General features: G+C 44.5%; 1 protein-coding gene across 4 annotated transcripts in view; it reads left to right on the top strand.

Annotated features, from left to right (window-relative positions):
- The window catches only part of ADGRE5 (adhesion G protein-coupled receptor E5), an 84,959-nt gene that overhangs the window by 36,661 nt on the left and 28,926 nt on the right, over window positions 1–19,372 (top strand). For 2 of the 4 annotated variants that reach the window (XM_077327363.1, XM_077327364.1), the window contains exons 4-7: window positions 892–969; window positions 4,057–4,206; window positions 11,957–12,091; window positions 13,501–13,635. In XM_077327363.1, coding sequence (XP_077183478.1) covers window positions 892–969; window positions 4,057–4,206; window positions 11,957–12,091; window positions 13,501–13,635 — 498 coding nt within the window. The remainder of the gene's footprint in view (window positions 1–891; window positions 970–4,056; window positions 4,207–11,956; window positions 12,092–13,500; window positions 13,636–19,372) is intronic. The other 2 variants (XM_077327366.1, XM_077327367.1) reach the window with 2 other exon arrangements.

The following is a 19,372-nucleotide window of genomic DNA, read 5'->3' on the forward strand; positions in this document are numbered from 1 at the left end:
TTAAATAATGCTTTTAAAGGGACATTATCCCATAAAACAGAAACTGCCTGATCACAGGATAATAAAAAAAATATTCCAGACTGATAAAAAAAGAATAAAGCAGTCTGTTGCAGCAAAATTGGTCTGTTGTAGCAAAATAAAACAAGAGTATGTTTTAGTCTTTAAGGTACCACTCAAGAGGATCCATAGCCATGGGTCTCTCTTGCATGACAAATTGAATATTTGCAATGGAAAACAGGGGGAAGTTCTCTATTCCCTTGCCCACTAGTCTTCACTGAAGAGAACTCAAAAATAAATCTACCTGCAAGCAGAGTTGCCCAGCTTTTAAAGTGGCCCTTTAATATTATTTTGATCTCTGCAGGAAATTTACCTCCATGTTATGAAAAGCATCAGTTGTGCATTTCTAAATATTAAAGGGACATGACATTTCTCTCAAAGCCAGTTGGCATCCCTTCCTATTCTACAGAACCTATCTCTGCATAAGCTGGGAAAGTCCACAGCATGTGAAGTGATTTGCTAGGTTATTCATAGGAGTAATTTAGAAGTAAACTACCCAGAATCCCAAAAAAACTGAGATTCTAAGCATCTAAGCCTGCAGGAATGGGACTCCAGAAAGAATTCTGAAAGTATTTGTAGTTATAAAATGGTACATAATAAGCAAATAACGTTTTGCATAATTTTGATTCTCATACCCGAGGAGTAGAATGTCTGATGTAGAGCAGCTTTCTACAAGGAGGTTAATGGAATCATTGGAGATGTTGACTAGAATTAGAAGATGTGGGCTAACGTGGGGTTCCTCCTGGTGGGGCTGGGCCGTGTGTGGCTTCAGAGCTGGATCTCATAGCACTGGCACATTCTAATCGACTGCTGTTCTTTCTTCTTTCTCAACAGAATGCCTGGACCTTGCCAACTCTGAAGTCATGGTCGAGTGTGATGGTTATGAGGGTGCAGAAAAAACATGTTGTTGTGGTAACAATGTTTATTTTTTGTAATTTTGGTGCTAAACAGAGTGATCTAATGCTGACAAGAACCAAAAAGGTTAGGGATAAAATTAATTTAAGAAAAATATAAACTGTTTATTATAGGAGCTCAAATGTTTAAAAGCCATAAAAGAATGTCTGTTTGGCTCACATAAAACTTCCAAGTGTGCACCCCAATAATGCTAAATAATGTTTTGACCTTGACCTAATGTGTTTTGCTCAAATTGATCTTCATCAGAGGCCATTTGTACAGAGGCACACAGATACAATTAACAAATATTTACCATTTTCAGCAGGGTGTGTGTATGGGGGAAAAACTTATTTAGTCTGTTCTGGTTAGTTCTGGTCCTGCCAGGTGTTCATAATAGCAGAATCCTCAGCCAGCAAATACTTCTTGTTCCTCCCCTGGATATTGGAGAATCCTACTATGTGCTTCTTTGAAGACAGGTCCATTTGGGTTTTGGGGTTTTTAAACATTTGAGTTCCTTTAATAGAGTGTCTATATTTTTCTAAAATTGATTTTATCCCTAACCTTTTTGGTTCTCACCTGTGTTTCAGGTTGGGTTTTTGTTTCCCTTTTTGTTACTTGTTGAGCTAATGCTGAACTTGGGCAGCAAGAAGGCCATGTGAATGCAGTCAGTGGCCCAAAACAAAGGAGATGCTGGGAGATCTGCAACTGGCCTCTTTTAAAGTTAACCTGCTGCCCCACCTGGCCCAGACTTTTATGGGGCCTCCTACACAGTTTTGCTAATTGAAACTGGGACTGCTGCCCTGTTATAGGAAAAGAGAGCAAGAAAGAGATCTACTTTTTTCTTTTGAAGGGTAATAACAGTGTGGGAGGAGGTTCTTAGGAAATTACATAGTGTGAGAAAGTTTGTTGTAGTGGTTAAGTGCAGTGGACTCTCATCTGGGGAACTGAGTTTGATTCTCCACTCCTCCACATGTCAGTCACGGTTCTATTATAGCTGTTCTCACAGACCAGTTCTCTAAGAGCTCTCTAAGCCCCACCTACCTCATAGGGTGTCACCTATAGGGAAAGGAAGGAAAGGCAATTGTAAGCCACTCTGAGACTCCTTAAGGTAGAGAAAATCAAGTATAAAAACCAAGTTGCCTTTTTCTTCTTCTAAACCCTATCAGACTTTCCTGAGTGGCCTGGAACTTCAAAAGATGGGTCTCTGTGACCTCTGTCACAGACTAGGTTGCCTTCCTAGCAGATTTCCCACAGAAAATATTTCTTGACTCCTAGGTTTTAAGTGCCCCTGTCTGGCAACAGTGGAGGATTTTGCACCCATGTTCTGCTGTAGCCAGTTTGGGCAAGGTGGGCTGAAGTATGAGGTGACATTAAGAACAGCCCCCACCCCCAGGTCTCCCCCCACAACACCTTTCCTCTGGTCTAAATATGCATATTTTTAACCACAGAGAGGTGGTAGCAGCAGCAAGGCAAGACAGGTATCCCTGGTATGGCTGTTCCAGCAGGAGGGGGAGGAAGCAAGCCAGTGGTGCCATGCACATTGCATAGTCATGTGCCATTCAAACTTTGGAGGCATTCCAGAAGTGTGTACATTTATCAACATTTGTTGAAATCATTTTACATTTAAAATACAAAATGACTAGATTAATTTTGTTTCCTGGTTGCCTGGCATCTTCCCTCAGCCCCGCTTCTGCAGAAAGGTCAGGCTGTTTCCTCCTAGTCACTGGCAGCGTCATAGAGCAAGTGTGCCAGACTTGCACGGGCTGAGACTCAAAGGTCAGCAGAGCTCGCATTCAAAGCCTGTCCGCGGAAAGCTGCCAGTCCTACCTGAACGTGAAACCTTCAATTTCCCTTCAACTGGATGCAAATATTTTGAAAAAATAGCAATTTAGCATGAATATAATAATTACATTAGATTTGACTCTTGTAACACCTTAAGGACCGGTACAATTTTCAGAGTATAAACTTTCAAGAGTCGAAGCTCCCATTGTCAGATTCCCACATGCTGCTTTCCATCAATGGGTCTTACCTGCAAATGAGCTCTCTACTCCCCTCCCTCCGCTCACACCTGAATTCTTCAAACCAAATATTCCTGCTGTCCTAGTTGGTGCATCAGTTTTAAAGTCGTGATTACGTCTTGATAAGTTGTTGGTTGTGTGATAAGAGGGATTGGATCGACCAGCAGTTCCCAGCCCTTTCAGTATGGTGACCCACAAGTCCAAGTTTACTTGACAGGGTGATCCATCTAGGGGGTTTTTTTGGATGACCTTGGCACCCATCTAGTTAAGCATTCCACTGTCTACAGTTGCTAACCGGATGTTTCTGAGAAACCAGCAAACATCCCACAAAGGGTGCAGCTGCCCCCTCACTCCCAAGAACCCCAGGCAAGTAGCATTCTGACATATGCAGCCTTTACATATGGGAGTTACATTCTAGCCTTTGACCACCTTTCCTCTGATCCACCCCAAGAATCTGATAAACTCACTGTAGAACCAACAGGACATTTTTTACTCAATAGCAATATATGCAGTGAGGGGGGGGAATGCCAACTGATGACATGGGGTTGTGGGTTCTCCATCTTTGGAGATTTTTAAATAGAGGCTGGATAGCCATCTGAGGGAGAGGCTGATTCTGTGAAGGCTTACGGGGTGGCAGGTTACAGTAGATGAGCAATTGGAATGTGAGTGTTCTGCATAGTGTAGGGGGTTGGACTAGATGACCCGTGAGGTCCCTTCCAACTCTATGATTCTGTGAGACACTGTTTCCAGGGTCAGACTTTGGGTTCCAAAATACAAAATGGAAAGGGCAGGGGCAACTATTAAGAGGGGCTAGCCCATGACTCACTTTTGGAGGCTTTGCAACACACTCTGGGGTCCCGACCCACAGGTTGGAAAAACGCTACCATAGGTCATACTGCAGACCCCAAAAGGGAAAGCCCCCAGTCTTTATATTTTGAGTACGCTGTTCAGAGAGTCCAGTGTCTGTCAGAGACATAGAATCTCCACAAGCTGATTCTCAGATCCTCAGTTCTTCAGATTTCATCATTCAATGCATGCAAGAGACAATCAGTATGCAGACTGCAAAGTGTGTGGTCTTGTATTGCAGATATCGATGAGTGCCAAAAACGTCAGTTATGTGGAAAACATGCTAAATGCAGCAACACTTTTGGAAGCTACCACTGCAGCTGCATAGAAGGATTCAAGTCCAGCAGCGGACAGGAGGTCTTCAAGAATGCTAGTGAGACCACATGTGACGGTAAGGGCTTTCTGGGTCCTTGTGTGGTTTGAGGCATTGCACACTCCCTCCAGGTATGGCTTTGCTCTATGTTCATCTTCAGAGCAGCAACAGAAGCATCAGTATGGTGGGACTTATCTTTCGCTTGTACAGGGGTTCCCTCTATTCTGAAGAAAACAGATTCGGAAATTCCAAATGGGGCAAAGTAGTGTTCAAATTGAGGTGTGGACATCTCGCAAACTATATGATGGCTCTTCTGTTTCCAGAATTACTGCATGAATTGGCCCATATATTGTTGGTCAACTTTGCTGTTGGTGGCCAAGAGTTCAGTTTATTTTATTGATTGATTGATGATTTAGGAATTTATATCCTGCACCTTCTCCTGAAATTTCCAATGTGGGCCACACACACACACACACACATCCTTCTTCACTTCCTGGCAGGATAGCATCTGGAGGAAACTAGACATCAAAGGCCTGGGTGAAGAAAACCACGTAATGTAGGCACCAGGTGAATCACCATTGGAAGGCTGTTCCAAAGTCTGGGGGCATCACAGAAAAGGCCTTTCTACATGTCACCACCTCCTGCATCTCTGAGAAAGGTGGAACTGTAAGAAGGCTCTTTTCTTGAGATCTTTTAGGGCTCAAGCAGGTCTGCACGGGAGAAGGCGCTCCTTCAGATAACTGGGGCCCAAACCATTTAGGGCTTTATGTGTTGACATCAGTACCTTGAATTGGGCTTGGTAGCAAATATGGAGCCAGTGCAGATCTTGCAAGATAGTATGAGGATTCATAAATAAATAAAATCACTGCATGTTAATTCTGTAGGCTGTCTTTTGTTTTTAAACATTTATCAGTGATTAAAATGATAGGCAGGTTGAGAAAAATCAAGAACCTGTAGTGAAAAATGATTAATTATAATACATGGGATTAAAATCCAAATAAATAGAGCCACAAAAGCATCATCAAGTATAGTAATAAAGAAATGCGGAAAGTGTTAGAACCATATATTTAAAGTATTTAAAATAATCAAGTATTAGCAGGTTAGTAAATAAATAGTTTCTAGAAGAAAAAAATGGATCAGAGCACCACTGCAGTTAAACATTTAGAACAGCAGCGGCCAAGTAGTGGCTCTACAGATGTCCGTGGACTATTATTATTATTGTTATTGTTATTGTTGTTGTTGTTATTATTATTATTATTATTATTATTATTATTATTATTTAATTTTTAGACCGCCCTTCTCCCAATAGGTCTCAGGGCGGTTTACAACATAAATAGTTAAAACACAATAAAAACCCCATAAAAACCCCAATTAAAAGTTACATATAACATATAACGGCGGTGGTCACAGTTCTGATCTTAGTTCAGCCTGGTGGAGAGAATAATGTTCAGAAGAGGGTGGCACCAATACAATACATCTAACCATGATCTCAATGTTAGAGATCTCAATATTGGAGGGGATCCTCTGATGAATTAGTGGGAGAGCTGCCCTGGCCTCAACCATATGCCTGGTGGAAGAGCTCTGTCTTACAGGCCCTGCGGAAAGCTGGTAGATCCCGCAGGGCCCTTTGCTCTTCTGGGAGCTCATTCCACCAGGTTGGGGCCAGGACTGAAAAGTTACCATGAGCCCCGTGCCGGTAATTGGAGTCTGTGGGTATTTGAAGAGTCAGAGTTTGACCACCCCGAGTTTAGAGCTTTAGTCTGGGACCCAGGAACTATTATTATTATTATTATTATTATTATTATTATTATTATTATTATTATTATTATTATTATTATTATTATTATTATTATTATTATTTTGATTTATTTCCCGCCACTCCCAAATGGCTCGTGGCGGGTTACAGTGTCTTAAAACCCCATTAAAACTCCCATTAAAAGACTTTAAAATGTCACAGCATGGCGGCACAATAATAAGATCCCCTTCCTACCCCCCTTCCTAAAAAAAGGGGGGGTGGAGGAGAAGGAGGTCAATGATGTTCAAGAAGAAGCCCGGGGAGAGCAGTCGATGTACCACAGCAGCCCCAGACTCAACCATAGACCTGGCGGAAGAGCTCCGTCTTACAGGCCCTGTGGAACGTTGAAAGGTCTTGCAGGGCCCGCAGCTCTCCCGGGAGCTCATTCCACCAGGTGGGGGCCTGGACCGAAAAGGCCCTGGCCCTGGTCGAGGCTAGGCGTGCTTCCCTAGGGCTGGGAACGACTAGAAGATTCTCACTCGCAGAGCGCAGAGCCCTGCGGGGGGCATAGGGCACTAGGTGGTCCCTCAGGTATGTGGGTCCCAGCCCGCGTAAAGCCTTAAAGGTTAGAACCAGAACCTTGAACCGGATCTGGACAGCAATTGCTAACCAGTGCAGCTGCCTCAGCACAGGCTGGATGTGGGCCCTCCAAGGTGTGCCGGTGAGGACCCTAGCAGCTGCATTTTGTACTAGCTGGAGTTTCCGGATCAGAGACAAGGGTAGGCCCACGTAAAGCGAGTTACAGAAATCTAATCTGGAGGTGACCGTTGCATGGATCACAGTGGCCAGGTGTTCAGGGGACAGGTAGGGCGCTAGTAGCCGAGCTTGGCGAAGATGGAAAAATGCCTGGCCGGCTACTTTCCTGACCTGCGCCTCCATAGTCAGGAAGGCATCAATGGTCACACCCAAGTTTCTGGCCTGGGATGCGATGGTAAGATGCGCCCCTGCCAGATAAAATAATGTAAGTTGCTTTTGGTTTCTACTGGGGAAAAAGACAGGACATAAATTAATCTTCCCAGATTTTGAATTGTCTACTTCTGTTTTGCGGATAGTTCTAATACTTTTTATTGTTCAATGCCTTGCTTTTAATATCGTAATGTTGTTTTAGGCCACCTTGTGCAGGACTCTTAAGAGGCAGCATAAAAATATCCTAAATAAATAAATAGTTCCATGATTTATCCAGCCATTTCCAAATTAGTGGGAATTGTCTCCAGCATCTTGACAGCTGTAATACATTGCAAAACCAAAAAGGGAACCAAAACCCAACCTGAACAGAAGTTGGGAACCCAAAAGTTGAGCTGCAAAACAATATTAAAAAATCATTACAAATATTTATTGAATAAAGTGCACCAATAATATATTTAAAACAAAGTAAAAACAACACATATCTAACCAAATGCGTTTGGACCCACAGGGGTCTTCCTCAGTGGTCAATATATTGAATGAGATGCTCTCTTGTATAAGATCAAATTCTAAAAGGCTTGCTGGGTGGCAAAGAAAAATCTGTTCGGTGTAGCTTTTTCTGACACATGGAAATGCACTCTTGATGTAGAATTAGGTAAAAGCTGAGAGTGGTGGCCAAGGTGGGCTCCAAACCAGATACTTTAGAAACAGCAGTTGGAGCGACACTGTTCTGTCATGTGCAGTTAGATATGTGTTGTTTTTACTTTGTTTGAAATACATTGTTGGTGCACTTTGTTTAATAAACATTTGTAATGATGACTTTTTATTTTGTTTTGCAGCTGTAATACATTAACAAAAACCCATTGGGATTTATTTCACCATTAATACAGCTTAATAGATAGATACAAACAAAGAGACGCCATTTCCACAGTTCTTTTTTGCCGGTGCATTCTCACCTCATTGACTTCTGGATGCCCACACCAATTGTGCACCTGGCATTCTACACTTCTGGTTTTCTTCAGCACTGTCCAGTAGTCTATTAGTGGCTTACATTTTACACTTCTGTTGGGAGAGTCAGAGTTCCTGGCTCCTATGTTGCTTCCCTTCCCTTAAAAAAATCCAGCCATGTGCAGTAAGGCCATCCTCATCGCCATCTTCCCTCCCCTTCCCGTGAGTAAGGTGCCCAAGCCCTCTCCTTTTCCATATGCTGTGTGGCCCATTCCCCCCCCCCCCCAGTCTTCTCAGGAGCAATGCAAATTCAAAGATAGCTTGGGGAAGATGGTGTCTGCTTGCTTCAGTCAAGCATTCTATGCCATCAATTGCCTCCCCCCCCCTTTCCCCAAATACAGTGCATTAAAAAAACCTCATTTATGTATGCTCCTACACTGTAACTCAAGGATAGTTGTTTTTTTCTTTCTTTTTCTTTTTGGTACTTGGAAAAAGAGGTAGAAGGCTGCTGGATGAAATTAACCAAGTTCCTAGTCTCCCTGCATGAAATTGACCAGGATTCCATTTCCATGCATGAAATTTACAAAAAGCTTCTGTTGAATATTCAATCTTACTGGAGGGAAGACAGGGAGGAGGAGTGTGTGGTGTCCTTGTGCTACTTTGTGTTGTAACAAAATCATGCTTAGTTTAAAAAAAATACAGTGGGAAGTGGAGGAGGGTGGGCAGGAACACAGCATTGGTCAGATCTCCAGCATCATCATTTTGAGGCAGGAAACACTGGAGGAAGCCAATGCTACTTTTGAGCTTCCACGTTAGGTTACTGTGAATTCCCTCCCAGGGGAGGGGGGGCAATGGCGTTTTCTCGAGGTTCCCAGAACACACAACAAACAGGAAGCGCATTTGGCGCTGTAACTGAATTGCAAGATATTAGTGTGAAATTAATGAAATTCTATGGAGCTTAATGTGCGCTGCCAAAATGTTTTTAGTGATTGCGGAAACTCTCTTTCATTCACCCTGCGCTCCTTCCCCCCTTCCTCCTTCCCTGCCAGTTTTGGAAATCGGTTTTACTGGTTACAGAAAAGCTAAACTGCATGTTGGGTGCATTTTCCCCTTACACTTGCAATCTTGGGGAAGAAACAGGGTGAATCAGTAACGTGTTTAGTAATGTCGCAGTAGGAGGGGAGAGCTGGAAATATTTTTAGTTTTTGCCAGTCCCATCTTGAGAAACAGATGCATGTTCTTGCAGACTAACGTCATCGGAGGCGGGGAGGGGGAAGAGATGAACTGGCTGCCATATTTCTATGAATTCTGCAGTATATTCATGAATAGACATTCCCCTTTTCCTTCTCTCCCCTCTTCTTATTGCCAGTGGTTCTGATACCAACATGATTGTGGTAGGGAACATCTCTGTCTTGTTTCTTGGGTCAAATCAAAGGCTCTGATCAGAATCTATTAGCTGCTACTCTGGCCTTGTGGCTATATGGCCCATATTTGTCCTTTGAAAATCCTTTCCCATTAAATGTCTTCAAATCCTGGAGTAAAAATTCTAATTCAACATTGTCAAAAGCTTGGGGGGGGGGGGAAGACTGTACGAATAGTAATATAATTTGTTTGAGCCAGAAGCTGAGGAGTTTTTAAAATTAAAAATAATTTTGTATTTTCCTGTCTGCAACCCCCTCACAATTGTTCATGATGTTTATAGTCATGCAAAATCTAATTTAATCTGTTGGCCATAATAATAGCAAAGGCCTATAGAAATAGGATTTCCTCTTTTGGGGAATCACTACTATTTTTGCATCTTGATTCTGGAATATCATTTATTACATTTGTTATGAATCTTCAGAGAGACCTGCAAATGTTTCATAATGGTAGGATTGCCAACATGAAATTGTTTAATCTGATGTCTGAAGTTGGTTTTGCTCTTAAAGAAAGCTCAAGTTTTAATCTGAATATTAGCTGTGAGTACAATAAGTCCTGGAGTTACCCTAAACATGTCTGGAATACATGCCGCATAGTACTGAATAGAACCTATAGGGATTGAAATATTATCAGGTGTCAATCATCTGCAGAACTTCTTTAACATGCATTACTTTTTAGAGTAGCTGTTCTTTTATTCCTCTTCCCAGGTATATATAGTAATATATCAGTTTTATTTCCTAGTAAAATTTTCCACAAAACCCAGCAAATTCATTCAAAATCTTTTAAAAAATCAAAACTTACTTTTGCCCTTGTGAACATGCACTATTCCTTGGCTGTTTGTGCACCACATAATGCACAGCTTCAGATGCCTACAAACACTATGAGAAGGAGAGGTGTGAGAAACCTGAAGAGTGAATTGAGCAGAGAACACCTGTTGCAGACGACTACTTGGAGAAAATGCTTCAAAGACCTATCTAGTAGGTAATCATTTCAGGTTGCTGCAGTATTTGTAAGTAAATTACAATCTTCCGAAGAAGCAATTCACCTATGTCCTGCAGAAGAAGAAACAATAGTGAGCAATAGGACTATCTTCAAAAAACAAACATGCACGGTAGGCTGCAAACACAAGGCAACAAGCTATGCATTCCTCATAAAGAGGAACCAAAAAGCCTAACAGGAAGAGGAACCTGAGAACTTCCTACCAGGGAAAAAACAGCCTAGCGGCAAAAGAAGTTGGATACAACGTGTCAAGAGAACAATACTCTAACTTCAGAAGCAATTGCAACGGAAGGCATATTACTTTATTTTGTACTAAGTCAAGCCATTAGTCTGTCAAGTTCAGCATTGCCTTCTCTGACTGGCAGCCACTCTTCAGGTTTCTTCTTCCTGATCTTTGCAGCTGGAAATGCTAACGATTGAGCCTGGGGCGTCCTACATGGAAAGAAGATTCTCTGCCACTGAATTTGGCCCTCCCCAAATTCCTCATGAGGATGCCAAAAGACCAATACCAAGAAAGAGTAGAAATACATGTTTTATTGCTGAAATCTACTGGTGTACTATGCTGGGAGTTATTTATTTATAATTCAGTTTCTATACCACCTATCCCAGAAAGGCACATGGGGGTTCACAACTCAAGTGTAAAACTCCATAAAACCATCGTTAAAATCCCCAATTACAACCCCCTCAACAGTGACAACTCCCTCCCCCTCCCCGGCTCAACTGACCATCTGAAAACATGCCTCAGGGGTGATCTTCCTAGGGGGAGATTGATGAACTCATTGGGGAGCCCCCAATCTTCCTTGCCCTGGCCTCAACTGAAAACCTGGTGGAAGAGGCCCTGCAAAACTGTGAAAGTGCTGACAGGGCCTGCAGCTCTCCTGGTAGCTCATTCCACCAGATAGGGGCCAGGACTGAAAAAGGCCGGGGACCTCCCTCCCTTGGGCTGGGGACCTCCAACAGATTTATACCCACTGAATGTAAAGCCCTGCAGGGGGCCTAAGGAATAGGCGGTCCCGTAGATTTGTGGATTCCCGACTGCGGATGGCCTTAAAGGTTAACACCAAAACCATGAACTTCATCCGGGCCACAACTGGCAACCAATGCAGCTGCCTCAACACGGACTGGATCTGGGCCTCCCAAGATATTCCTGCACCAGCTGCAATTTCCAGGTCAAGGCAAGGGGTAGGTAGGCCCACGTAGAGTGAATTACAGGAGTCTAGTCTGGAGGTGACTGTTGCTTGGATACCTTTGGCCAAGCAGTCTGAGGACAGGTAGGGTGCTAGTGGCTTCACTTGGTATAGATGGGAAAATGCTACTCCCCTGACCTAGGCATCCATAGACAGGGAGGTGTCCAGGACTGCTCCCAAAGTCCCTGGCTGAGGGCAAGATGTTAAGTGGTGCCCTACTAAGGTGGCAAGGCATATTTCCTAGTCTGTCAACTTCCTGCCCAGCCACAGGACCTCTGTCTTGGCAAAGCCAAGAGTTGTAGGGGGAAATTAATGGAGATTTCTCCCTACACACACACTGTGAGCATCCACTTTCAAATCATGACTATGCCTCCGTACTTAATATGCTGTGTGGTAAAAGGGTTACCATATCCCACACTGGAATCTCTTTTCCCACAGTCCAGTGTCTCACGGGGCATGTGGAATCAGAACCTTCACGAGCCGTTTCTCAAACCCCCAGTTCCTGAGATTCCTTTATCCAGTGGGTACAAGACGCAATTAGCAGCCAAATGGCAAAGCTCGTTATCCTATATTGCAGATCTCAATGAGTGCCTAGGGCCTAACAAATGTGGAAGTCACTCTGTGTGTGATAACACCCCCGGGAGCTACACCTGCCGCTGCAGAGCTGGATTCCAGGAAGACTTCAGGAATGCCAGTTTGGTCACATGCACGGGTAAGGGCTTTTTGGGTCCCCATGTTGCTTGAGACATTGCATGCTCTCTCCAGGCATGGCACTGCATGAATATTTGTGTCCCTGCTACAGCGCTCATCACTCTGACAATACTTTCTGTAGCACACATAGCGATTGCCCCACTGTTTACTGAAAGAAATGGACAGAACGATGGCTTGTGGAAGAAAGTAGTGTTCTCTGTGGAGGTTTCGGCATCCCACGAACTCAGTGGTGACTCTTCCATTTCCAAAATGGCTGCATGAATTGGCCTGTACACTTCTGACCATGTCTACTACTTGAGGCAAAGAATCGCACAGGACAGCAGCCCAAGGAAAATCATGTGTCATTTTAAAACCATTGCATTTTAAATCCACTGACTGCCTTTGGTTTGTAGTGCTTTTGTGTGAAATAGTATGGAAAATTTGAAGCTATCTCCACTCTGTCTCATATAAATGGCTGTGATACTGAGGGCGGCTATCAGGTCCTCAGCTGATACATCCACAGACTGAGAGCCATGTTGCTAGTGAAGTCAGAATTGTTCTTTTATACTTAGAACTCTGAAACAAAAAGCCTCTTACTTCTGCTTCTTCTGGGATCAGTCTCACTGTTCCTTTCTGGATTGTTTCTTCTCTTTCTGTTTGCAGTATTAGGTTTTGTGTGTGTTTTCCTAGGTCTACGTTTCAGAGCAGTGAACTGCCTTCTGGTGGTGAATTTGTAAACACTTCCACTGCAACCTTTTTGTTATGTAGGCCTGATCCAGGGTTAGCATTTGATTCTGATTTGTTGAGCAGAGTCCTGGTAGCTTTAAAAACAAATTCCTTCATACTTAAAAATATCCAGCACTGGGGACTGTGAACTCTGTTTGGATTTTTTTAAATAGATCTGTACTGTGTAAGTACCAGTACTGGAGTGTTCTTCAGTCATTTAAAAAAAAAACACTTTAAAACACTCAAGGTCATTTTAATTAATCTTTCAAAGATTTATTTTTTGCCCTCCCCGTATGCAAAGCCAGTTCTGAAGCGCTCATCCAAATCACACACACACACACACACACACACAAAGGTGCTCCACTTATTCCAAAAGAGAATCACCAGCAAAATTTGTTGTGCTCAGCATGCACCTATTCATTCTAGCTTTTTAAACTGGATGGATTGCTGTTTTGTTCCCTCTAACCACCTGGTGTCTTAGGAATGAGGCTGTTGCAACCCATCAGAGAATCACTTCACCGAGTACTTCACAGCATGCCTCTTTGCATGGCTCATTCATGGTTGAGTTAGTCCAGTCCTGGGACTGAAATGGCTTGTCCTTTCACAACCACTAGCACTTTCTTCTTTGCTGCAATAAGTGATGTCCCAGGTTGGAGCAGGTTGCCTTGTGATACCTGGAGGCTGGAAACAACTTTCTCATTACAGACATTGATGAGTGCCAGCAAAATGCCTCCATCTGCGAACCCAACGGAAGTTGCATCAACAGCATAGGGGATTACCTGTGTAAATGCAAGCCAGGATTTGGGAAGAGTTCAAAGAATGATAGAAAGATATGCAAAGGTACAGCCCAGTGGGAACACATTTCTTTCTTAATCAGCCGAGATAATAGGTGGATAATGAAGCCTCTTAAAGTTATGTCAGTGTTGTAAATGTCCTAGTATTGCAAAGCTTCTGAACAAAGACTGAGGTATGCGTATCAGAGAATCAGCTTAATCAGTACTTCAGATGGAACTGAGTATTCATTGTGAATATGATTTGGCATGGAGGCTCAGTGTATTTGAGTTAAAGCCCCAGTGGTACATTGTAATGAATTTATGCATTAATCTATCAGCTCTAAGAACCCTGCAATTATTTTGACTACATTTGTTTAATGATCAACTTGCTTTCTCATCCATCCAGAGCCAGCTTGATGTTGAGAGCCAGCTTGGTGTAGTGGTTAGGAGTGCAGACTTGTAATCTGGCGGTCCGGGTTTGATTCTGCACTCCCCCACATGCAGCCCTCCCCCACATGCAGCCAGCTGGGTGACTTTGGGCTCGCCACAGCACTGATAAAGCTCTTCTGACTGAGCAGTAATATCAGGGTTCCCTCAGCCTCACCCACCTCACAGGGTGTCTGTTGTGGGGAGAGGAAAGGGAAGGTGACTGTAAGCCCCTTTGAGACTCCTTCGGGTAGAGAGAAGCAGCATATAAGAACCAACTCTTCTTCTTTATCATCCATGAATTTGTATATATTTCTATGCCCCATCAATGCATGTCTTGTGGAGGTGAGTTTTCATACATGTAATGTTGCTGGATTGTTCTGCGGAAGCATCCAGTTGTTTTCATTTCTTGTAGTGTCAAAATGATATTTGTGTAAACTCTAGCAGACACTGGTTCATCAAGACCCATATTGCCCTTAGGGCATGTTCTCTTCTGTGTTGCCTTCCTTTCTTTGTCCAGCAGCTTCTCTCAATCATGCCGGTGTCCACATGTGAATGCACATTTATAATTATTAAGGCAAACACAGAGATGACAGCCCTCTAAGAGCTTATGGTTGTTTTAGGGTTGCCAGTGATGCGTTGGGAAATTCCGGGAGCCTTGGGGGATGGAGCTGGGAGTGTATGGGATTTGGAGCAGGGAGGAACCTCAATGGAGTATAATGCTATGGAGTCCACCCTCCAAAGCTTCTGAATGGCTTTCAAAGCTCATCCTACTTAGAGGACATTACAGTGTTCTGGATGTAATGAGAATAAGGATCACTGTTACCAAGTCATGTTTTTTAAGGCACAGGTGGAGCTGGCATATCAGCTGAAGCAGATTTATGTATGTACTAGAAATTAAGCCCGCTGTGGTATAAATACAGCGAGCGCTAGGTGTGGCAGTCAGTGGTGGCGGGCGGCTGGGCAGGCTGGCAGAGCTTGCTGGGCTGGTGGGTGTAGGTCTTGGGCCGGGCTTTCCTGAGGGAGACTCACCGTGGTTGGGGAGCGGCGCAGGGTGGCGGCGGCGGCGAGAAGGCGAGGTGGAGTAGGTAGGAGCAGGATTGTTATAGAAGGGCAGTCGCTGGGCGGAGGGGAAGCACTTTCCCCCGACCCCAGTGGCGTGGGGCGAGCCTCCTCCCTGGCGGCCATCCGGCGAGGATGGCAGCTCGGGACGACTGGTGAATTGGAGGCGCAGCATTCGGGAGACGGCCCAAGTGTCCCAATTGGACATTTGGCTCTGGAGTGCCACTTGGAGGAGCGAATCAGGAGCCGCTTTGCGGCTCCTGATTTGCTCCTCCGAGTTTTTATCCCGGACAGAGCCCGCTCTAACTCCTCCCCACCAGCCCTTACTCGATTTTAAGTCCGCTGTGCACCGCGCCATTGGGCGGTTTAAAGATGTATGTGATTTATATCCTGCCACTCCCATACAGTGGCTCAGGGCAGGTCACAAAGTTATCATTAAAAAACCCAATTAAAACCCCCATTAGAAGGACATACCAATACAATACAGAAAAACCACAGCAAACAAGGCGATGAATAAATCTATCCCCACGCCCAAAAAACTGATACACCCATTATTGGAGGGAGAGGGGGGCTAGCTGGCAACAACCAGCTAGATGAAGGGCACTACTGTCAGGAATCAGGCTGAGCCCAGCCCGTGGAGTCCCAAGTAAAAGCACATCAGAAATCCAACAGCCGGTTGCAAATTTCCAAGAAGAGCTTTATTAGGCAAAGTCCACAGAACGCTAAAGCAGGCCAAGATCTTCCTAAGCAAAGATCTTGATAATAACAAAGTACAGGGGGACCAGGTGGGGCAGTTATAGGGCTCACCAGATAGGGGAGGGGGACCCCGAAGGTTTCGGCGGGAGAGCAGAAAGAGGTGGAGAGCCTGTTCCCAGGCTGCCAGATGGCCAGGAGCCTTATCAGGAGGTTGGCACATTGTTGAGACTTTGTTGTCTCTGCAAGGACACTTACAGTAAGATTGATACATTTGGTGAAGCTCCTCACCCGCTGGGAAAGGAAGGGAGTGAAGTTCTCAGAAGACAGGTTTATTGCTTTATGGCCTTGGCCAGAACCGGCCGGGGAAGACATAGAAGTGTGAGAATATGCAGGGTCCTGCATGCCACAGGATGGCATGAATTAGGGGATTCATGACAACTACCTGCCATGGAGAAGAGCGGAGCTTCTGACATCAGGCCAAGTTCTCACAGCAGTGCCAAATTAAGAACCTCCTCTCATGAGCAGATTAACTCCTCAGTCCTCAGGCAACTTTCGTTGACCATCTCATCTGGAATACCTTAAGCTTATTGGCCTTGATCTATCCCATTACCTCCTCCAAGCATTTATCCAAGACCTGGCTCAACTGTTAGAAGTAGAGCTGGGATTGTCATTTGTATATGGATGAAATGCCGCATCTCTGGATGATCTCTACCAGTGATTCCATGTTAAGCCACACAGTGGACACATGGGCACAAATGCCACAGAGCCAAGCAGCCCCGACAACACCATTTCTCAGAATCAGCTGATCAGGTAATTATGGAACCACTGAAGCATGATGCCTCCCCCACCAGCTAGTCTCTGAAAGACACCATGCTTGAGGAGAATCAAGACACCATGCTCAAGGAGGGATGCACTCCACTTGTCAATTTTCTGATTAGGGTTGCCGGCTCTGGGTTGGGAAATAACTGGGGATTTGGGGGGTGGAGCTGGGGTAGAATTTAGGGCAGGGAGGGACCTCAGTGGAGTAGAATGCTATGGAGTCCACCCTCCAAAGCAGCCATTTTCTTCAGGGAAATTGATGTCTTTAGTCTGGAACTGAGCTATAAGTCCAAGGGATCCCCAGGTCCCACCTGGAGATTGGCATTCTTAGTTTGTTTCCACTTCACATAGAGTAGACTTGCATAACTTGTGATCAACCAAAGCAAATGAAGGCCAGGGAGTATGGATCTTCTGAGTATGGACCTTGTTTGTGTTTACAACAAACTCCAGGAAGGCAACTAGAAGAGATTTATCAATTAATAGGCTGTTACTGAAATAAAATTGGCCTTCACTGTTCTCATTAGTCCCAAGAGGATGACTGATGGTTTTTGTCTGGCTTGAGGGTTCACAGACTCTGCAGGCCTGCATATAGTTGTATGTTTATATATGGTATGGCTTCTAAATCCCCCCAGTCAGCCACTTAACATGGCACCGTTTCATACAGTAGTTGCCAAGCTACTCTGCTGCCTCATGGTAACTTTTTCCTCCATCCTTGCATTTTGGGCCCAACCATGAGTCTCTTTTGAGTGATGGGAATCCCAGAGTTCTCTCCCTCTAATATTCATTGGTAGCCTCCCTCCTCCACTGTAACACAGAGTTGATTCTTAATACAGATATTTGTGCAGAGATTCATGAGGGACGAGAAATGTTGCTGTAGGCAATCATGTGATGGGTCCCTAGCTGGATTGTGGACTGCTTTGGAATCGGTAAGAGAGCAGAGCCATGGTGTGGTGAATTATACAGGCTCCTGTGCCCGGCGCAAGACCCATAAGCTGGCTGGCAAAAGCGATATGTTGGTGGTGGGCTGGCCATGAAGAAGGTCAGTTTGGTGTAGTGGTTAGAGCCAGTTTGGTGTAGTGGTTAGGAGTGCGGACTTCTAATCTCGCATGCCGGGTTCAATTCTGCGCTCCCCCACATGCAGCCAGCTGGGTGACCTTGGGCTCGCCACGGCACTGATAAAACTGTTCTGACCGGGCAGTGATATCAGCGCTCTCTCAGCCTCACCCACCCCACGGTGTCTGTTGTGGGGAGAGGAATGGGAAGGCGACTGTAAGCCACTTTGAGCCTCCTTCGGGTAGTGGAAAGCGGCATAGAAGAACCAACTCTTCTTCTTCTTCTTCAAGGTCGAGCACTGCTGGTAGAGCAGAATCATGAATGTGAATGGCTATTGTTTGTGCAAGGCAATTAAGGGGGGGGAAGTCTTAGTTTTTTGAAAAGATTTTACTAGCAGCTGAACTTCACAATTTGAATTACCTTTGGAGGTTAATACAGCTAGATTGGAGTCCACCAGCACCTTACAACCAACAAGATTTTCAAGGTATAAGCTCTTGAGAGCCAGGTTCCCTTCCTCAGCTATGTGCTGAAATGGAAATTTCCGAGTCCTTAAATCCCAGTCAGAAGTTGGGCAGGGGTGCTGCAGGAAGGACCTGAGGATGCAGGGGTACAATGCACATAGTAACCAGCTCGATTGAAGCAGTTGGAAAATGCTTGGAATATTGTACCTCTGCATCCAGAGTTCCTTCTTTGTAAACCCCTCTCATCTTCTGGCTGGGATATAAGGACTGAAATGTCCATTTTGTATCTGATGAAGGAAGCTTTGACTCTCAGAAACTCATATCCCAAAAATTAATTTCACAAAATCACAATGAAGCCAAACTGCCTTCCAGTCAGCTTCTCCATCCATTCTGCATGGCTGCAGAGCTGCTCTGTGCCAGTTTCATGGCCTGTGAAAGCTTCCTACTTGCACGTTCCTTGATTCTTTCTTCTGCTGCATGCTAAAATTCTGGGAAGTGGGCTAGCATGAAAGAGAAGAAACTGCAGCTCTCTCAATGGATGCTGCCTTTTGAATCCAGTATTGTCCCAGATTACTATATGTTTAAATATAGGATTGATGTTTTTTATTCATTCATAATCTGTTAGGTGTCATTAAGTTGTCATTATCCTTACAAGTTAATTGCATAATATTTAAAAATAGTATCTGAAATCTGATTTCCAAAAAAGGTCTCGTGGTGCATCTTAGGGTCAAAATAAATCCGAATGGTGCTCTGCTCAGTTTCATTCCACTCCAAAGGTAAGGATCCCATCTATACATAGGAAGGCTCTATTGTGTGTAAGGAAGTTTGAACATACAGGAGTTTACAGATTCTTAAGGCTTGTACCCTAACCAGCACCAGTGGACCGATGCATGGGGAAAGCAGCTTCCCTGCCCTCCCCCCTTTTCACTGCAGCCTTCTGCAACTCCCCACAATTTTGTGTCTGTGTGTCAGTGAACCTGAAGGAGCAACAGGATGGGGGAGCAAACTGAGAGTCTGCTTCAAGATGGGGGAATTGGCTCAGATGTCCCTCCCTTCCCCCCCCCAGAGGGAAAAGCCCATCCTTCAGAGAAGCTGCTGCTGTGCTGACTGAGTGACTCCTTAGGATGCAAGCCATTATCTTGGGTCCAAGCCATGAGAAATCCTTGTGTGCGCATGGAGCACTTCCCATGCTAGAGGAGAACACTTGTAACTTGCATAATCGCTTGCATGCCGTGTGCTAAAATGTATTTTATAATTTCATTAAGGTGACTCATAACGTACCACGTG

This window comes from Paroedura picta, chromosome 3, assembly GCF_049243985.1.
Source record: "Paroedura picta isolate Pp20150507F chromosome 3, Ppicta_v3.0, whole genome shotgun sequence".
NCBI classification, from domain to species: domain Eukaryota; kingdom Metazoa; phylum Chordata; class Lepidosauria; order Squamata; family Gekkonidae; genus Paroedura; species Paroedura picta.